The 22,304-nt window shown below is 43.3% G+C and overlaps 1 protein-coding gene across 3 annotated transcripts in view; it reads left to right on the top strand.

Annotated features, from left to right (window-relative positions):
• The window catches only part of Astn2 (astrotactin 2), an 839,030-nt gene that overhangs the window by 281,320 nt on the left and 535,406 nt on the right, over window positions 1–22,304 (top strand). For all 3 annotated transcript variants that reach the window (XM_071600871.1, XM_071600870.1, XM_071600869.1), the window contains one exon: window positions 7,928–8,035. In XM_071600871.1, the coding sequence (XP_071456972.1) occupies window positions 7,928–8,035 (108 nt within the window). The remainder of the gene's footprint in view (window positions 1–7,927; window positions 8,036–22,304) is intronic.

Below are 22,304 nucleotides of genomic sequence, written 5' to 3'. Positions count from 1 at the left end.
AAAGACCAATTTTACAAATTAACTGTTAATTCCAGAAATGCTGCAGAAACCTTTTTTCCCTGGGGGTTCAGACAAGTCAGAGATTGAATCCAGATCTTGTTACTTACCCAGCTGTGTGACCACAGGTAATGACATCCACTACCCTCAGCCTGTGTTTGGTTTGTACAAGACTATATGTAGTAGCCTCTATATAAAGTGCCTGGGCTATATAGCAGGTGCTTCATGACAGGTAATAATTGTGATCAAAATACCTCCAAGAGGTGAATGCATATCTGTGGTTTAGCCCTAGAGCTGAGAGCCTTTGAAGTTATGTGGTTTAGGGGATATGGGAAGTTGTAACCTGATTCTATCCCTTTCCCATAACTGGCACCATTTGTATTCCCTGGATGGTTGGGGGGTCAGATGGGATTTTGCATTCCTAAGCCATATATTTCTTTATCTGGTGCAGTTCTGGGCAATCTAAAAATGCAATATCGCTGTCACCAGCTTGAGGAAGACACGGAGCTTGAATAATTTACCATGTCACCACCATCCATCATGATAGCAAGAGCAGGAGGTGCAGTGTGGAAGGACTGGGGCCAACCAGAGGCTGGTGAAGCAGATCCATGGGCAGGGCAGCCCAAGCAGAGAAGGTAGATTTGCAAAGAAGAGCAGCAAGTTAACTCTTAGAAGCCCAGGAAAGACCATGCAACCTCTTGTTCGGGGCTCTGCAGAAGCCATATCACTTTCAAGTTTTCTGGATGCCCTGATTTTTCCTAGAGCAAATCAGGGGTCAGATTCCTAGAATGCTACCCAGGTATCCATGTGATTTGTGGAAAGCTTCTAAATACCTCCAAGTATCTCTACCAGCAAAATTGTCATATGAAATTCTCTATTGTCTCCCATAGAGAAGGCTTTGCTAAGCCCCAGAATATTATCCCTACAATATCTTACATTCCTCACTACCAGAAAGAAAACTTAAAGAATTCAGGAGTTTTTTGTATGTTTTATTCACTTCACATCCTCAGTGCCTTGAACAGTGTTTGATAGAGTGGGCACTTAGGTAATGGGTATTGCATGAATAGATGGATGGCTGATATTGCTATAATTTTCTGAGGCGAACCCTGGGTCTGAGATGACTGAATGATTACCCTCTACATCCTGAAATAGTGTGCTGGGGCCCTGCAAGTCTGAACTCTCGGCCCCTTTCAAAGCAGCTTTGCAACACCTTCACCCTATGTCCCAACTGTCCCTCTTCCTTTCCCTCATAGCTCTCACCTCCCCCATTCTGCAGAACTCTGATCAGTCTAGTGAAGCTGCAAAGAGAGCCTCTTTTTTTTTTAATGTTCTTTTGAGCTAAAATTCACATCACATAAAATTAACCATTAATCATTTTAAAGTGTATAATTCATTGGCACTTAGCACATTTGCAAGGTTGTGTAGCCATCACCTCTGTCTAGTTCCAAGACATTTCCATCACCCCCAAAAGAAACCTGTACTCATTAACAGTCACTCCCTAGTCCTCTCCTCCCTCTTCCCAACCCTGGCAACCACCAGTCTGCTTTCCATCTCTATGGATTTACCTTTTCTAAATGTTTGATATAAAAGGCCAGATGTGGTATGATTCCAATTATATCTAGCTTCTTTCACTTTGCAAAATGTTGGTGAGGTTCATCAACATGGTGCCATGAGTTTGCATTTCTTTTGTGGCTGGATAATTCCATGTGGGATGCCATATTTTGTGTATCCTCCCATTGTCTGATGGGCACTAGTTACTACCTTTTAGCTTTGTGATTAGTGCTGCTGTGAACATCCATGAACACATTTCGTTTGAATACACTATCTTTAGTTATTTGGGGCATATGCCTAGAAATGGAAATCCTAGGTCATCTGGTAATTCTGTTTTAAGGAATCACCAAATCATTTTTCACAGTGGCTCTCTCAATTTTTATTCCCACCAATAATTATGATGGTTCCAATTTTACTACATCTTCACCAACATCTGTTTTTTGTATTATTTACCTAATGGCCAACATGGTGGATATGACTTCATATCTATGGTTTTGATTTGCCTTTCCCTACAGATAATTATATTGAGCATCTTTTCTTTCTTTTACTTTTTCTTTTTGTTTTTTTTTTTTTTAAGAACAGGATTGTTGGGGCTAGGATTGTGGCTCAGTGGTAGAGCGCTCACCTAGCACATGCGAGGCCCTAGGTTCTATCCTCAGCACCACATAAAAATAAATAAATAAAATAAAATTATTGTGTCCAACTAAATAAATATTTAAAAAGAAAGAAAGAAAGGAAAAAAAAAACAGGGTTTTTGAACTTAACAAAAGCTGGGTTCCAACATGGGTTCTACCATTTGTGATTTGTGTGATCTTAGATAAGCGATACTGACATTCCAAATAGTGGTTTGTCTTTCAGTCAAATGAGTATGATTCTTACCTCTTAGGCGTCTTCTGAGGTCTAAATGGGGTATTACATGTGAAGTGGCCAGAGTTGTTCTTACCAGGCTGTGGTGTGTTCTATGCCATATTTTTTTCTTTATATTTCATTTTTTATTTATTACTTTTTAATTCTAGCCAACACCAGGACACACCCTGACATTATCACAAAGGTACAAAACTGAACCAGCTTCCAATCAATCCCCAACACACTCCATTACCATATTCTTAATGGCTCTGAGATCATTGAGGACAAAGGAACTAGTGGCTCAAGGAGTAAGGCCAGAGAATCCACTAGTTCCAGCAAACAGATTGCGTCCTCTTTTCTCTTGCCAGTCTCTGACCATTCCTACTTTCTCTCAGCCCCTAAGTGAAAATACTAGAGCAGGCCTGTATAATTCATGGCTGCATTTTAGTGCACTAAATCACCAATTTTATATTAAAATGCTAACGGGGGCGCTCTTCACCAGCCATCAGAATCATCTCCAAGTCAGTCTGTGATTGGCCTATGGCCCCTGCAGATTATATGGGCACTTAGAGTCCATATGCCTTGGGTGGCTGCCACCTTCCTTTCTGAACCAGAATGTAGGGGTGACCACGGTTACCCAGCAGTATTCCCTTCCCTCCCATTAAACTCGTTAAGTAAGGAAAGTCCCTCTAGTCTCACTTTCTTGATCTTTGTTCACGTACAGAATATCATTTTCCTCATAATGACAATGTAAACTCAAGATTTATTGTTTCTCTTTTAAAAATAAGTTCAGAGAGAGATTAGGTGCTGTGCCCAAGGACACACAGCTAATAAGCGAGATGTAGCATTAGAACTCATGTCTGATTCTAGTAGTCTAATTTCTTTCTAACAAAGGACATTATCTCTAAGTGTTCATGGATGAAACCAACATCAAAACCAACAAATAAGTCTCTAAGAGCCTTGAGAGCTGGAACACTGAAAGAGTGTTGTTTAATAGAATTCCAGCTACATCAGCTTTCATCCAAGTCTCTCTCTTTTTATTTTTTAAAAATTAACACTTTCCTTGGTTCCATAGCTTATTCCTCTCTCTCCTGTCCCAGATTCTCAAAGATCTGTTGAATAAATGCCTCCAGAACTGTGCCTTCTGTTGTGGGGCACATGAAATGTGGACTGTCTGGACTGAGATGTGATGTAAGTGGGTTTTGAAGACTCATGAAAAATATAGAATCATTTTCTGTCATTTAAATGGTAACATGAGGATGGTTTACATACATTGAGTGAAATATATTGTGAAAATTTATCTGCCCCACCCATCTAATGTGGCTACTAGAACATTTGAAACCCAAATGGGACTTGCATTATACTTCTTCTGAGCCAGCTGTTCTAGAGGCATTCTCTCTCAGCCTCAGTTTCCCCTCTGAAAATGATCCCTGAATACTTAACATGAAGGTGAAGGGGATGGGCAGGTGTGGGAATAGAGGGTTGACTCAAAGGGGAGTCATTGGGGTAGTTACGTTGGACAGTGTCTGTGTGCTTGGACCTGTGGAAGGATGGAGGGATCACTAGGATCCTGCTGAACTTAATCAGAGCTGCTATAATAAACACCATTGCAAAACTCAGGGGAAGAACAGGAGGAAGGTGAATGTGTGTCCTTGTAATGGAATCAGGAAATAGACTGGCTAGTCCTTAGTGATTAACTCATCAGGCATTTGTGTGCACACGTGGACACATCACACCACACACACACACACACAAACACACAGCATACACACACACACTTCTTTCTCTTCCAGCTGTCTCATATTAGCTATGAGACAGTGCAGGTAACAGACCCAATTGTTACTCCAGCTTGGCCATTTACTCCCTCACATCACCTTTGTGAGACAGTTATTGGTCTATAAAACAAGGTTGATGATACCACCCTTTCAGGGATGACTATGGACATTAAATGAGCTGTTCACTCATATTTTATCATACCCTAGCACAGAGATGGAGTAGATTCTGCATCCACTGGCAGAGTTTGAATTATGCTTCTGCCTCTTACAGCTGTGTGAATCTCCTCATTTCCCTACAACTTTATTTTCTCATCCATTCCAATGGAAATGAAAGGAGTGTCCTACCCCAGTACTTCCGGGGTTTAGAACAATGCCTGGAAGAGAGACAGTGCTGTGCTAGTGTTAGCTGTTCTTATTGGAATTGCCTGGTGACCTTTTTGACACCCACACTAGACTGTCCTAGTAGGGAAATAACAAATGTGACATATAGGATTCAGACAGTTAACTGTTGGAAAGTAGGTTGTTATGGTTTAGATATGAGGTGTCCCCCAAAAGCTCACATATGAGACAATGGAAGAAAATTTAGAGGTGAAGTGATTGGGTTATGAGAGTCCTAAATAAACTGATTGGGTTTATCAGTGCATCAATCCCCTGAGAGGGATTAAGTAGTTGGTAACTGTAGGCAGGTGGGGTGTGGCTGCAGGGGGTGGGTCATTGGGGGCTTCACTTTGTCTACAGTGAAGGAGTCTCTCTGCTTCCTGGTGCCATGTCCTGAGCTGCTTTCCTCCAACACACTCTTCTACCACGATGTTCTTCCTCAGCAGTAGCCCAGAGCAATGGAGTTGGCCATCTATGGACTGAGACTCTGAAACCATGAGCCTGAAATAAACTTTCCCTCCTCTAAAATTGTTTTTGTCAGTTCTTTTTGTCATAGCATAAAAGCTGACTAAAACATGGATCATTTGTTTACCAAAGGAGGAAAGGTAAAAAGGATGTAGGACCCAAGGAAGGTATAGAGGGAGGATTTAGCTAGAAAATTTTAAAAATCTGGGAGTGGCTATAAAGGGACAGTGGAAAAAGGGTTTGGGTGGACTTCTACAGCCATAGACCCCTCCCTCTTGCTCTCCTGCTCAGAGTGCAGCAGGAAGAATGACAAATGCTTCCTATACACAAGGAAGTGCTTGGTCAGACACCTTTATTTTCCCCTTGGCTGAGAATTATGCACAGGTAAACAAAAATCTTCCTTCCTCTTCCAGTACCACCCCTTCATGCACATTTTTTTTCCTTTTATTTCCTTCCCTTTTTTCTCCCTTTATTTGTAGGATATGGTGGAGGTGTGCATAAGACCATGCCTGATGACGCACGTGTGGACAAAGAACAGCTGTTTTTGTCCTTGGATTTCCCTATTTGTTTGCTATCTGAGGGAGGTGTCAGGGGGATGGTAACTCATCTTTCCATTTTATGGAGCATTAAACAAAGAGGTACCAGAGCAAGAGATTCAAAATTTGAACTTAGCCATCAGTCCTCCTTGTTTTCAAAATCCAGCTTCACTCATTATTGAAAAATTACTTTCCTTTTCCAGACCTCATTGTGTCCACTATACAGATGAAGAAACTGATACCTCCCTCTTACTGATAATGAGTTTGGATAAGGTATGCAAGGCTTATAACACAGAACTAGGTACCTTGACATCTGAAGGACAGTCTGCTTTCCCAAGGCTTTTGCTTCCAAGGAAAGTTCTTCCAAGGAAAGTAATTTATGTACTAGAGAAACACAATTCAGATGGAGTAAGACAAATTAGCCCTAAATCCTGACTCTCCCACTTATCAGGGGTGTGACTTTTGGCAAGATAACTTCCCAGCATGTTCTTTTATCTTTTCTTTATTATCTAGTTTGTTAATTACATCTCCCTTATGAGAATATCATGATGGGGATTGCATGCCATCTTGTACACAAATCTTCTAGGTAGAGAGTAGATTGCATAACAACATTGCTGGAAAGAATGAATTGCAATAACAGTATGGCAGAAAATGTGTTTGCAAGTGGAATTTCTGTATACTGAATGCCATTTCAAATCCCTACCAGAGGAAATTACATAGTAAATTCTTTCGTGAATTGAATAACATTTTCCTCTAATCTATGCTTTTCTTTTCCTCAGGTGGAACTTTCAAGTAGATAATGGGTTGGCATAGTTCTTGACTCAAAAGATACAAAGGATTTACATGGGAAAGTAGCCTCCTTCTATCCCCACTCTTCAGCCACTCAATTCTCCACCCAGGATAACCACTTTTACTGGATTCTTGAGTCTCCTTCTAGAGACAGCCTATTATTTAGATGTCCCAAACATCATCCATTAAAGAGTCCTCAAAATCGAACCATTCTCTCTTGCCCACCCACTCACCCCCAACCTTTTTAGAAGCACACTCATCTTTGCTTTCTCCTTAAGGTAAAGAGTTTGCCCATCTTTTAATCCCTCTCTTTCCATATCTCATCCTTTAAAAAAAAAACAATTTAAAATACTCAAAGATGATAATTATCCATATTCCTAGCATCAGAATTATTTAATATCAGTTCCTCCAGCCTTTCTTTTTTCATTCTAGGTGATCAATTGTTCATAGTATAGGAATACATCACCCTTTTTCCCTGCACAGTGCCCTGTGCTTGTCTCTGAAGCACCTCCCACACCCAATCTCGTCCTCCTTCTCATCCTCCTTGTACACACCCTCACCAAAGCCCTCACCTTTCACCTGCAGGATCACTGAGCCTCTCCACTGCTCCCCCTGCCTGGCACCTACCTAGGCTTGGGCACCCCCACACCATTCCTGCTGGTTCACAGGCCTCATCAACTCACACTCGTTCTCTGAAACCTCCTTTGACACCCAATATAAAAATCACACCCCCACTTTCTCCTCAACTTGGCACTCAAGGATGGCCAAGGTGTGGCTCCAGTATGTCCTTAACAGCCAGCACTAGACCTGTTGCCTCCAGCTGCCCATGGGCTCCATCCTTGGGGATGCTCCACAATTACTTCCCCTTGGAACTCCTTTTTCTACCACTGAAGCCCCATCCATCCTTTAAGCCCTGACTTAAATCTTCACTCCTCCATAAAACCTTCCCAGGTCCTTCATGTTGAAATGAATTGCTCTCCTCCATATTCCTAGTGTCTCATTGTGTGGTAAACATAAGCCATGAATTAGGTTTAAGGCTCCTAAGGATCCCATTTGTCCGTCTGACTAGCTTATGATTCCCTGGCTCACCAGGACTGAGTCACATTTATCAGTGTCTCCAGTGTCTGGCTCTGGGCCTGGCATATAGTAAGCCCTTGATTGAAATGTGTGTGAAATTAAGTTGTTGCCTGGAGTGTATTTTTTTAGAGGTAGGCTCCACATGCAAAGCAACAGTAGCTCTCCATGATTCAGGGCCCACTGTAGACTGGTATTTTACATATTCTGTCTCCTTTAATCTGAAGAGCAACCTCACAAGGTTAACAGTGTTGCTCTTATTTGAGAGAAAGCCCTGAAAGGTGAGGTGTCTCTTCAAGGTCACACAGCCTGGAAGATGCCTAGTGGTGGTTGGAACTCTGCTCCGCCTCACTGCAGACCCTGGACTCCTTCCCATTAATCATGCTGACTCCTGGGTGACTGGGGATTTACAAAGAGAAGTCTGGGGATGGGGCTGCCCATGTGTGAGATGGTTGAGGGATTTAACAGGCTTCTGGAGGTCTGTGAGGCTGACTGGTGGATTGTGCTTCCTTGCAGGGGGGATCAGCTTTGGGAGAACCAAGGGGACTTCAGGTTCAGAAGCAGATGATGAAACACAACTGACGTTCTACACAGAGCAGTACCGCAGTCGCCGTCGCAGCAAAGGTAACAGAGTCCTTGGGAAGGTTCCAGAACCGGAGTTTGTGGAAGCAGATTTTGTCATCAATGACAAACCTAAATTTTCTCCATTCTGATTAACATGGAGCTTGGTATCTACTACCCTGGCCAGACTATGGACCTTTGTTTTTCCTGCTCTCTTCTTTATTTTATTTATTTTGTCCTACATCATCTATCAAAGGTCTTGGGATTTTTTTTTTAATTTATGCAGTTTTTAAAAATTCAACACATGAAATGAAATAACTAATCATATTGAAAGAAAAACAGGAATAAGAATAATTACTGAAATTCAGGTTGGATTAATTCCAGGTACCCCGTGTCTACCACGTTATATAGGTTCTTAAGAACTGCTGACTTAGAGAACCCTAGAAGCAAACATGTAAAGGGAAATGTACTCATAAGTAAAATGTACAGAGTCTATGGGAGAGAAATGGGCATTTATTCTTGAAATTTCATTTACATGATGTTGACCAGGGAGAAAGACCTCAAGGTGGTCCCTATAAACAAGACTTTAAATAGGTTTATAGACAGTGTCTTCGACAGATATAACCTGGGATAGGCTGAGGTGTAGCTCAGTGAGAGAGCATTTGCCTAGCCTGTGTGAGGCCCTGATTTCAATCCCAAGCACAGAAAAAGAAAATCAGTATTGATGCATTATTTTTCATGATGATAGTCAAATTCAGGTGATGTCAAATTGCTGGAGCAGAGCTCCATAAAGGACTATCCTTTGTACCCAAGGTCCATAGTTCTCTGATTCAACATGCTATATATGAAAACATAGCATATTTCAGGCAATCATCTGTGAATGTGAATCCAGTTCTTCATCTCCTAGCATTTTATAAGAATAGGAAATCAACAAGTGTGAGATTGCATGTTTGGAAGAGACTCTGGGAATGCAAACATGTTCTCCATGCCAATGATGGGGCCATCTATGGGCTCTGACTACTACTGAAAGGAAGGCAGCTAAGCAAGACCTGGAGTACCTGAGGCAGGAAAGGGGAAGAGAAATCACCCCCACCAGCCTTCCTTCATGCCCTTTACCCATTCACCAGAGATGTTCAAAGAGCATAGATCACAAAGCCTCTTTGGGCTCAGTTTTCTCATCTGTAAAGTGGGCTTTTACAACTATCTTATGGAGTTGGGAGATGGATTTTGATTAAGTTTTATGAAAATGTATCATGGTGCCTGTGTAGGCTGGAGCAAAATGAGGTAGACATTATTAATGTCGGTTCAATTCTCATTGTTACTATCCCTGTCTCCCTGTGCATGGCGCCTTCACTGAAAGGATCCTGTGTGGGGAGTGTTTCCATCTCCACATCCCCTGGGAAGGGCTTGCAGCCTCTGCAGCCATTAGAATAATGGGGCCTGCCGCTCACTCCTGCCCACTCCTTAGCTTTCTGGAATTTGCTGCATTGGAGATTTAGAAGTCGGTGATCAATGATTCTTGACCTGTCTTCTCCCTCCCCCAATCCGGCAGCAAGATGAGGGCTGGGGAAGTCAGTGGGTCTCCTCCGCAGGACTGGGCTATTTACAGCTAATTGGAAAAACATCCATCACTGAGCATGGCCCCCATAAATCGGAGTTAAACTTAAAAAAGAAAAGCAAAAGCAAGCCCCAGGATGGGAGATAAACGGTTTGGCCTGGTGCCTCCGGCCACTCCAGACAGCCAGACTGTGTTCAGGATAGTGAGGACAGGCGACCGGGCTGTGACACCCTCCCTGTCTCCCTCGCTGGCCCTGCTGCCAGCGGAATGCCAATCCGCTTACTTCATCTCTCTCTTCCACTTATTTTCCACTAACGGCACAGCCCTCTTCCTCCACTTATTTCTCTTCCTGCTCAGTATCCTGGGGTTTTGCTTACTTGCTTGCTTGATTTATTTATCTTCTATTTTCTCTCCTCTTCTTTCCATCCTCTATCATTGCCTCTTCTCTTCATTCCCATCTCGTGATTTCTATTTATTTTTATCATCTTCTCTTATTTTCTCATATTCTTCCTCCTTTTCTCCAGATATTTCCTGGTGTCTTTCCTTCCTCCTTCCTCCTCCCATACATACTACAACTATTTGTTCAACACCAACCATTTGTCTAAGCACTAGGGACACAAACCAAGAGACAACTGTAAAACCCCTGTTTTTGTAGAGCTTCTATCATATAGAAATAGGAAGAAAAGGGATGTAAGGAGGAAGGGAAGTGAGAAAGAATGAAGGCATTTCATATTTATATTCCCTAGTGTGACTACCCTACCCTTGTGCAGGATCCCAGGCACTTGACATTGCCCTTGATGTTCTCAAAGCATGGGTCTTGCTGCTGCTACTGCTGCTGCTCTGATATTTTGTGGAGCACAGATAGTGAATTTGGTCCTGGCAAAGCCTCTGTCCCAGCCAAGTGAACTCAAGAGTGCAATGTCCAGTTCTGCAGACTTCCTGGTCCTCCATGAAGGGGCTGTGACCCTAGACACTCGAGGAGGTCGTTCTCAGGTGTAGAATTATTTGCCATCCATAAAGCATTCAGGGGGAAATTAGGCGTGGAGAGAATAAGTTTTGGCAGAGCTAATCCACTGACGAAGGATCAATGGATCAACTCTGTGTAGGGGGAAGGGTCTCAAATCTGCCACCACCTCACTGTTCAACTTTAGTCTCACTGTTATCCCGGCCTCTGTTTTCTTCTCTGAAACAGGGAGAGTGGAAGGGTGGGAGCTGGTCACATTTGGTCTCTGAGGTTCCTTCTCACTATGTGTCAATGGGACTGGCTGTGCATCTGTAAGAATCCCCCACTCTTGAAATGCCCCTGGCTTCCAGCTCTAGCTCCCTTTGCATCCTGTTTGCCTCTCCCCAGGCCCAATGCCTACTTCTCTGTTTTGGAGAGGGTGTCTCAACAACATGGTTTTTATCATCCTATTAGCTGTGCCGATTGTGTTCCTCTTCTTTACACCTGCAGGCCTGTGTAGACCCCTATCGCCCAGTCCTCTCCCCACCTCTGCCGCTGCCATCTAAGCTCCTTAGCAAATGTGGTGAGTCACCAGTTCCCTGTGGTCTGCCGAGAGCCATGCAAGTCAGCCCACTGGGCCACCGGAGAGATGAGATGTGAAATGCAAGGAGGTGGGGAAGAAAGGGATAGAAACACCAGGAAGGCGTTAAGAATGATCACTCCATAGCATTTGGGGACTCCATATCAATTCACTGGGCCCTCTTTAGTTCTATCTGAAATGTAGGATCTGAGCTGTCATTCCCAATCTCAAAGCATGTAGCAATGGCCAAGGCATTTATTGGATGGCTGCCATCTTTGAAGTACTCAGAAGGAATGTAGGTCTCTGGGGTTATCCGAGAGTGATAGGAACAGTGACTTCTAGACCTAAATGTGCCTCCGTCTTTCTGTGTGACCTTGACTGTCTCACTTTCTCAATCTCTAAATAGAGGTTTAAGAGGATGCTCAAGAGCAACTCAGTCAACACTGGTTAGGTTATTGCCAGGCACCCTGCACTGGGCTTCATAGTGTTGGGGAAGATGGTGGAAGACCTTGGAAGGAAAAGTATGATGAGTGGAACTGAGCACTTCAGTTACCCCTGCTTTGTGCAAAGAGAGATGGAAGAATGATAGCTAATATGGGAAGGTGCCCTGATAGAGTTGAGACTAGAAAGTAACCAAGATCTCAGACAGGGATTTGCCAATTCCTGACATGAGCCAAAAGTCTCAACATTCACACTTCTAAAATTACCCTTACAGAGTAATTGTGAAGGTTAAACAAAATCACCATGACCTCCTTTATAACTTTGACTCCTGTGGACAAATTCTCTCTTTTGCTGCCACTCTAGTCCTTGCCACCAGGATCCTGTGCTTCAAAACTGCCCAACACCCTTTAACAATGATCTCACTTGTAGTATTACATCTCATTCTCCATCCTGCAGCCAGAGTGATTACTTTTTAAAAGCTTATGTAGGGATCATGTTAGAAGATTCAGTACTGTCCTTTACATTAGGATGCAATGTGAGCTCCTTACCACACCCTCAGTGTGCCTGGTTTGCTCTGGCTCTCCACCCAGGGCCCTCTCAACTCCTGCACCCAGTATCTGCCCCCCGGGCTCCTGCCAGAATCTTTGCAAACGCTCCCTCCTAGAACTCTCTCCTGTTCTTTGACTGTCCCCCACTCACTGAGATCTCTACTTAAATGGCATCTTCTGTAAAGTCATCCCATACCTCACTTACTTTCCCTATTCCATTCCATTCCAGATTCTGTGATGTTTTCCCTTTGTAAACCTCATCACCACAGAAAGTTGACATTTACTGATATGTTCTCTGGGTTAAGTTTGTGTCCTCCACTGAACTGGAAATTTGATGAGAACAGACAGACTGTGCTCAAATTTCTATTCCCTGACACCAAATATAAGGATGGGTTACTATTTTTGAATGAATGAATGATGAGAAAATGAAAGACACATCTGCAAGAATGTCGGATGATTATAGTGCTCAGGCGGATGCTGCTTTCCTGTCTGCCCCTCTTGTTTTCTCTCTCTCCATTCCCACTTGGTGGAAAAGGGACTCCTCTCCTCTTCTCTTCCTGCTCCTGGTGAACACCACTGAGGTTCTCATTTGTCCACTGCAAGGCCACCATTGAGGGACATGTCTGGTTGTGGACCTGAGTACTGATTTTGAAAACTCTACTCTGCCATGATTCTTGGAACATCAATGGAACTTCTGTCACTGGGAGAGATGTAAAAAGGCCAGAAGGCTCCATGGCAGAAAAGAATACACCAGGGCTAATGATGGCGGATAGGTTTTTGTACATGGCTCTCTAGTGCTCCATTCATCCAAACATGGCTGTGAGTTCTGACCTTAACTCATCCCCTTTACTTGGCTTTAAATGGGCTTTTAACCTCTTGGTTTTTCCTTCTGTATAAAATAGAGTTATCAACTCTGACCTCAGAGTAAGAAAATGTAGATAAAGAAAGTTCTAGAACTTACTCAAAGGTTTTCAATAAATATTTATTTCATTTCCTTTTCCTTTTCCCTTAAAAGTATTCTGGCTAAAATCAGCTGAAATCTCATTGTCACCCATAGGATCTATTAAAAAACAAAATTTATGATATTCTCTGGGAGCACCCATGACTTTCCTATGCCTCAGGTACTTTGAAAAGGTAAGAGAAATGGGATTATTTATGAAGGTGTTTGGTGTGTCCAGGTGGAACTTCATTTCAAGGCAGAGAACTGCAGTAATCACCATGGCAAGTTAGGGATGATGGAGGGGAGACAAAGACTGAGAAACAGAGGCTAAGGGACCAAGATGTGGGTATTGGTGTAATTTCCTAAATAAGGGATCAGCAATATTTTCTATAAATGGCCAGTTAGTAAATCTTCTCCGCTCTGCCAGCCAGTCTCCTCTGGAACCTTACAGCTACTATACCCTGAGTGCCACCGTAGACAACAATATGAATGAACACACATCAATGTATCTTTGTTTCCTGTATCCAGATTTTACCTGTAGGTCATAGTTAGCTGACTCTTGCCCTAAATCCCCTACCTTATATAGGTAGCTCACACCTGGTCCAGGAAGCATGCTTGAAATTTCATATTGCTTTGTGAAATGAGTCCAAATTCATATCATATTGAATATGCTGCCTAAAGAGCCTATTTTATCAAGCAGAGTTTTGCATCCGGTCATGTAAATAACCATCCAGGCTAACACTTGTTTCAGATTTGTTCATTCTGATGGTATTCTGCAGAGTTAACTAATGTACTGACTGATAAGATAGGTTACTTGGGTAGATGGCACTGCATAGCACAAAGAATGCAGGACACAGAAGTCAGGAGGTGTGTTCTTAAGTCTATACCTCACTGTTAACTAGTCTAGTGGCCCCTGCCAGGCCTGTGCCCTCTCAGGTCCTCAGTTTTCCTATGAGTCACAGAAGGATGTTTATGTCACATCATCAAGACTGAAGCCCACTCCAGTTCACCTGTATTTGTGGGATAAAAAACCTTGGCAATTTGATGCTGGGCTGTGTGGAAAATGGGGTTTCAAGGTGATTATAATATCCTGGGGGTTGATGATGCAGCTCACACAGAAGTGATGCTGATAAGGGCCAGCTAGAGTATCACTAGGTTCAGATGAGATGTGCAGATGGTGGGTCCAGCCCCAGGCACAATATGGAGCAGGAGATAGAGCAGCTACAGCTGCTGGGTTGTTTTAGCAGTGTGAGCACCCAGCACGGGCCTCCCATCCGATCTCTGGCCTGCCGCTGTGTGGCCTTTAGCAATTCTCCCTCCCTCTCTAGAACTTGCTCTTTTCATCTCATCTAATTGTTGCCCAGACAGTTCTAAAGATTCAGGTATTCTGATTCCTGTTCCCATGCACTTCCTCTAAACCTTGATGATGAGTTCCTTGGTAGAGAGAACTGAGGCACAAATGTCACTGGTTTTGCTTAATTTTTCATTTTTACTTAATTTTTTTTAAGTTTGGCAGTTGAAACTAGGATTTTCTATTGAGATAAGAACTCTTGCATTTTAAGCAAGACTTTATGTGAAGACATATGGATATGTGAATAATTTCTTTATGAATTGTCTCCCTCCTCTCCCATGCCCCCTCTCTTACACACACACACACACACACACACACACACACACACAGAGTTTAGTACAATTTTAGCGGAAAAGGACATGTGAGGGAAAGTTCTAGTTGTATCTACTGCAGAGGAGGCCAGAGATTGATGTTTGGAGATGGCTCTGAAATATAAGCTGAGAGTTCTGCAGAACAGTACCTGCCAAGGTGGGAGTGCTGAGGGTACATGGTGCGCTGGAGATGGGGAGAGGCCATACCCGGGGAGAGTTATCCCCAAGTGTGTGGCTGTTTGAATGACAGGGGATGAGGCTGGAAAGGGTGGGTAGCCATGCCTTGAAAATTGACAAAGTTGCCTACTTCTGAGAAAAGGGGCTTATCCAATCACAGGGTTTCTTCAGTCCTACAGATAATCCATTGACTTTTCCATGGTGTACACACAGTAACCAAGGTTAAGAGAAGGGAAGCATTTTCTCCAAGGTCTTATTTCCTTAAAGGACAAAAATCAAATGGGGCAAAATATTCACGAGGTGAAGCAGGACAAAAGATCATACAGGTGCTCTTTGTACTTTTCTTGTTCTTGTAACAGTTCCACAAGTTTGAAGTTATTTGCAGACAAATACTTTCAGAAAACAGTGGTCCTTCTAGGTTGTACACAGACTTTGGGATCAGCAGGCAGGGGTTTAAATCCTTGCTCTGACATTTTCTAGTGGCATGACCTTTGGCCACATGCTTTCCTCGGGCCTTAGGTTCTCCTGGTTAAAGCAGGACAAGTCTAGTAATGGCCTTTCTATTCCCCTTTAGGACATTGAGGGGACTAAATGAGGAATATATGCAAAGCGCACTTAGCATGGTGCCAGCCCAGAGTACAGTGAGTTGGCAGCATGTATCCGTGTGCAATTCACACACAGCTCATGGCCTCCTCCTAGCATGGCCCACAAACTGATTTTGCTAGTAGAAAAGAAAAAGAACTCACATTTTCACGGTGAACCTGGATTTTGGTGGTCCTGACTTCTTGGGAACATTGTGATATAGCTTTTTCTTTCCATGTCCTCTGCTTCTTGGCCAAGGATAATAAACTTTCTCACAGGCTCATCTCCTGGCTGCCCTTTGCCAGCCAGCTGGGCACACCCTTAGGACCTGCTTCTCAGAAAAGAAGAAACACTGCAGACAGCTCAATCTGTATTTAATCAGTCACCAAATCCTTTCTCATCAGATGACCTGGAAGAGAAGCCCCAGGTCATCAGGGAGGAAGTGGTTTCAGAGACATGCAACAAGTTGAGCAGCTTTTCCCTACACAGTGGGGATCCCCACTGAGACAACATGTCTGTGGGCTCCAGACAATGCGCTAGAGGCCCCACTGTGAACATAATGGGACCTCATGGGGTGACTTTATTGGATATCCAAGGTTGTGGTCATGGGCACAGGGAAAGTGGGGTAAGTTTGGCAGGGTAGAGTCAGAATGGGCGGGTGCCACATGAGCCTGCAAAGAAAGAAGGGAATGAGGGACAGATGGAGAAAGAGCCACCCAAGAGAGGATCACACAAGTTCTGGAAGTCTGGAGACTTGGGTTGTAATCTTGGGTACACTCTGGTTTGGTTATGATGTGTCAAGCACAGCTTTCAACATCTGTTTTCTATCTGTGAAACAGCCAGGTGGAACCTGACGCTAAGTCCTTCTCAATAACACCATTCTGAGAGTCCATGACAGAAATGGGCCCAGCAGGGAGGGAGAAAGGGGAAAGGAACCAAAGAGACAGCTTTTGTGTCATTGAATTCTCTCTATACTGGACTATACCTTTTAAATACATCATCTCATGTGGTTTTTCAATAATACCATGATAAGGGATTATTTGTATCTCCATTTTACAGATGAGGAAATAGAAACTTGAGGGTTCGTTTATCTGATTCCACAATGAGATAAAAGGAGCTGGGATTTGAATTCTAGTTGGGTTTCACAATCTGGTCAGCCCATTATAAGGATGAATGAGATAAATCCTGATGTGCATATTACGGTGCTTAGCATAGGTATATACTTGGCAACTCAGTACCAAGAAGGAATATTCCTGTGTTTGTGCTGGAAGCCTGATCAGACCTTTGTGAACTTCCTAGTGCCCACTCTGTTACCCCTCCAGGAGTGGGGGCAGCCTGGGAGCAGCTGAAAATAGGAATAGGAATGGTCAGCACCCACCAGCTCCAACACTGAGAAGTTAGTCACTACAAAGGACAGAGGTTGCATCTATGGGACCAGCCCCCCAGAGCACCCCCAGCAGTGGGGTTCCTTGTATTTGGTCAGGGTGTTAGTCAGCTTTTCTCACTGCTGTGTCCAGACGGTCAGACAAGAACAATTTAGAGGAGGAAAGTTTATTTTGGCTCATGGTTTCAGAGGTCTCAGTCCATGGTCAGCCAACTCCGTAGCTCTGAGCCTGAGATGGAACATAATGTTTCCAGAAGTGCATGGAGCAGAAAAGCAGCTCAGGACCTGGCAATCAGGAAGCAGAGAGCTCCACTCAACAGAGACAAAATATATACTCCAGAGGCATGCCACCAGTGACCCACCTCTTCCAGCCACACCCTACCTGGCTACTGTCACCGCCCAGTTAACCCATATCAGTGGTTTAATTCACTGCTTAGGTCACAACTCTCCTAATCACTTCACCTCTGAATATTCTTGCACTGTCTCAAGCTTTCAGGGGACACCTCATATCTAAACAATAACAGGTAGAAAAACATAGGACAAAGGGCAGCCCAGCTCAGTTTATGGGAGCCAGCCATGGCCATTGCTTCCTAACTCTACAAGAAGTGATCTCACATTGGTAGCATGGTGGAGGTATGTGCACCAGGGAAATTGGTAAATGTACAAGATGGAAGTCCTCTCCCTCAGAAAGCCATTTGTGAAACAATTACTGGCACACTGCTGGGGAGAATTGTTGGTAAGACATAAGAATTTGGGCTGGGCTGTAGCTCAGTGGTAGAGCACTTGCCTGGCATGTGTGAGGCACTGGGTTCGATCCTCAGCACTGCATAAAAATAAATAAGGTATTGTGTCCATCTATAACTAAAAAAAAAAATTTTTTAAGTAAGAATTTAGCCTCTGATTAGGATTCTACAACTATTCTCTACAAATAGTACAAGCAATCCAGAATATTCCTTGGAGGATTATGCATAAGATATGTGGTGGGCAGGGGGAGACAAAGCAAACCACAAAGTATAAGATCCCTGGTAGAGAGTCCCTTTTCAGAAGCAGAAGATGACAAGATTATCTGGAGAAGCCAGATAGGAGTTTGGACATTCTGATGCCCCCCACTTGGGAAACTGGGATCAGATCAGAGCCAGGAGCAGGAAAGGCATCCTCCTCTGTATGGAGGAAGTACTATGGGGGCTAGGTAGTTCTTTAGCCTAAATGAACCTCAGAATCAGAAAGCTTAAAAAAAAAAACAAAAAAAAAAAACTACACTGTACTTTACTCAGACTCGTTATGTGAGAATATCTGGAAAGCTTTAAAAAACTACAGTGTACTTTTCTCAGACCCATTACATGAGAATATCTGGGCAAGGAGGCTGCTTCTTGGTATAAAATCCTTCCCATATTCTAATTTGCAGCCAGGGTTAAAACCACCCTTTTATAGTTTGACATAGTCAATAGTACATTCCTGTTCTTCTGGCTCTGCATTCCTATCAAGAATATCTTCCTTTACCCAAGCTAGGAACTTGAATAATAATTAAACAGCTGATAGAAACCATTTATTGAATGTCACTTTTGTGCCAGATCCATTGTACATTCTCTAATCTCCCTACAAAATCAGCTATTGTCCTTGTCTTCACAGTCTAAAAAACGAAACTGGAACTGGGCAGAATGATTTCTTCAAGGTCACAAAACATATCTAAACCATAACAGGTAGAAAATAGTTGTAGGGCAGAGGCTTGAAGTGCATTCCAGTTGACTCCAAACACTTGTCACGACACCCCAGAGTGGTTCCCTAGGAGAACCTTAGTTTTCTTCTCCATCCTTCCCATCGGACCTCTGGTCCTGGTAGCTGGCTGGCTGTGATTTGCAGTCATCTGAAACCTTACTCCAGAGGGTTCCAGTAGCTAGCACAGGCTACTGGAAAATTCTAATTCCCCTCTCAGATGAGACTGGGAATTTGAATTCCTTTTACTGAAAGAGCAGTAAAATGCAGAAACCTAGCTTTGATCTACGCCAGCGTTTGGCCCTATTTAATGAGACAAAGAAGAGCAAATTATGTATTCAGAAATTGTTAGGGGCTTTAAAAACTTCTTTCTGATCTCTCTCTTCTCTCCCTTCCCTCAAACTTCAGAGGAAATGGATACTGACTTTCTTTCTCTTAAAGGTCCCTTCTGGACCACCTCTACCCAAACCTGCGGAAACATCAAGCAGTCTCAGCAAATGAGGGTTCCTTGAATGCAGGGAGAGAGCCAGCCAACTTCAAAAAACCCCTTTCCAAGGCCTGATGGTCCCTGAAATATTGTTTAAATTGTTCTCAGTTCTTCCCGCTCCTTTGCGATGCCAACCGGCTGAGCACCTGCCAACCTGGCACGGAGGGGAGGGAGACGGCTGTCAGGAATCAAATGGCAGACCAAAGACAATAAAGCAAACATGTCGTTTTTAGTTGCTTACACCAGCGAGAAGGAATAATCAGTCTCTCTCGCTTTCTTGGTTTTCAACTAGGCTCAGCAGGATTTCCCCTCCTGTTCCTCAGAGTGAGAGATTGTGACTCTCTGCTCCCAGCCCCAAGCAAGAACATTCTGTCACCCCTGTTCTCCCCAGTCCTGTGGGATGGCCAGGATTCTCTTATCCTTGCAAAAAATTCCCAGACAAAGAGAAAAACTGCAGGCCAGGCGTGCCCGCTGCAGGCCAGGAGCTGTGCGGGGTGCCTGTGTGCGTGTGTGACCTCATTTATTCCTGGCTCTTGGTTTGGGTGGATGGAGGCAAGTTAGTTTACCTTCCCAACTCTCAGATCCTTCCTCTCAAAACTTTTGGTGCCAATCTCAACTTATAGGGATTTTGTGATTACACAGTATCACGGGTTATGAGTGTAAGATGTGGAGAGAGATGGTGAGCAAAAGGCTGGGAAGGGGAAGCTGAGGCAGATGGAGAAAGGCTTTGCCTGTCACATTCGTTCATCTATTCCACCAACTAATGTGGATAGTTCTATTGCTCCAAAGACCAGGAAATAGACTAATAATGTGGCTGCCCTTGAGAAGCTGGCTGATAACATACCAGGGCAATAGGAAAGGAAGAGAGTATTTCACAAATAAGCCCACACACGAGTATATCATTCTTTTTTAAAAAATATATTTATTTTTATGTGGTGCTGAGGATCAAACCCAGGGCCACATGCTTGCGAGGCAAGCGCTCTACCACTGAGCTACAACCCCAGCCCCATGAGTATATCATTCTAAACTGAGAAATGCCTCTAGTAAAAGGAGGAATTAATCTAACAAATGGGGTATCCTGAAATGAATCTTCAAAGAACCAATATTAAGAAGGACAAATTAAAAGTGGCCCAGTGATAAACAGAAGCTCATCCATGTCTTTGTTTCCTGTTTCATCTTATTTCTGTTTCAGGAAGGTCACATTTTGCATAGTAGAGAAGGAATCACAAGGAGAGACTAGAGGCATGGAGAACAGATAGGAGGTTGCATGGGACTCTGGGTGAGCACGGGATGGGTGGAGATCAGGAATATGCTTAAAGTGCAAGTAGCCGAGCACAGTGCCTGATTGGCTGTAAGAAGATGAGCCACTGAGGACTGATAAAGATGAGTACGTGTCTCCAGCACAGGAGCTGGGGAAGGCAGCATGAGGAGGTTTTTTAGTAGAGGAAGGAATGACCAGAGTCTTAGAGCTGCTGCCTTGAGGTGTCTTTGAGCCATCCAGGTGGAGACATTTGCCAACCAAATCTGGGCTGTAAGTCCAAAGTCCAATCGTGGCATAACTGGGTTTTCTGCTCAGGGTCTTACAAGGCTGAAGTCAAGTTGTCAGTGAGGGTTGCAGTCTCAGATGGGACGCAGGGTCCTCCCCAAGCTCATTTAGTTCTTAGCAGAAACCGTTTCCTTGCACATATATAAGGGATATATCTGTTTTCCTGCTAGCAGGCTCCACTCTGAGCTCTTAGAGGCCACTCTCAAGCTCCGTGACATGACTTCCCCCCATAAGTAGTCCACAATATAGCTCAAGACAGGTAGGGTGGCATGACACGTTGACTCTGCTACTTCAAATCCGCGTGTCTATCAGGGCTCTCTTGCTTTGGCCAGGGCCGCCCAGAATAAATTCTTTTGTGATGAACTCAATCAACTGATTTTTTTTAACATCTGAAAAATATCTTCACCATTGTTGTATAATGTAATCATTGAACAATATCATATTCTCAATGCTACTCACTTTCATGAAAGGGGAATATACATTGTAGACAGAGCCCAGACACTTGGGGACTCTTTTAGAACTCTGCCCCCTACAGGAGGGTAAAGAAAGGAGTAGGAGATGTCCTAGGAGAGTGCAGACAGACTGAAGAGGCTGAGAGTTTGCCCTTCAGTAATGGATTCTGGGTTGAAAATGTCCTTCTGTCAACATCTTGGGCACAGTCAAACCAAGTGCTATATGTGAAGAAAACAGATGCCACAGCCCAGGACAATTTGTCATGATAGCAGCTTAGAGGCTGCAGGACATATGGATCCAAGATAGATTTGTGACTAACAACACAACATACTCAACATGCATAATAATGTGCATTAGCCTAAGTCACTCAGCCAGACCCATCCTGTGTTGGACTGGTGAAGGACTTCCTGGTTCTTATTGAGCAAATCTGCTGACCATCCACTTCTTCTAATTGGAGGAGACTTTCGAAAGATTGGGGTCAGCTCTGGCTTGGGCAATAACATGCTGAAGAATCTTGAGCAAGACCCCTTGGCTCTCTAGCCATAAAATGGGGGATAGTGTTTGAGTAAATGACTTCTGAGGCCTCTTCAAGCTCTGAAATCCTTTGCTTTTATTCATTTAATGCACATTGTAGATTTCTGGAACAGTGTGTTTTTCTGGAATGTCGTGGGTTAATAAGACATGGCTTCAGCCTTAAGCCGCTCCCTCCTAGGCTCTGTCTACAGAAGAAATCAAGATCACTGACTCTTAAATATACCTCTATGTTCTCAGAACATCTGCAGAGGAGAGATGTTTCAAACACACTGATGATGGTACTCTTTGCTTTTACCATTTTTTATACCAAGTAAAATAATAGAATGACACTACTAAAGGAAAATTTAAAAAATAGAAACAAACAATAACCTTCTAGACCAATGAGTGTTCCCTGTCTTCCCATCCTATTTATATACATCCTCTTTCCCAAAACATTGTAATTGTAATTGACACCCACGTTTTCATTCCTGTTGTGTCACCATATTTTTTTCGATGACATTACAGATTTTTTCATGAAGCTTTGAACCTGAAGATACTCACTGTTGCATAATATCTAATACTGAAAAATTAGAATGAGCCCAGATGTCCAACAACAAGGGAATGGCTAAGTGAATTATGACGCATCAACTTGTTAGAATATTGTGCAGCCAGATAATAACAAAGAGTGATTTTTTTTAAGTGGGGCAGAATTTACAAACCACAATGATTACATCTGAGGACAAACAGAACAATTCATTTAAAAACAAATGTGTGGGTGAATCACAATATGTTTGCATGCATGTAT

The sequence above is a fragment of the Marmota flaviventris genome, chromosome 13 (genome assembly GCF_047511675.1).
Source record: "Marmota flaviventris isolate mMarFla1 chromosome 13, mMarFla1.hap1, whole genome shotgun sequence".
Lineage (NCBI taxonomy): Eukaryota > Metazoa > Chordata > Mammalia > Rodentia > Sciuridae > Marmota > Marmota flaviventris.
Note: the sequence above shows the minus strand (reverse complement) of the source record. Positions and strands in the feature narration are given on the sequence as shown.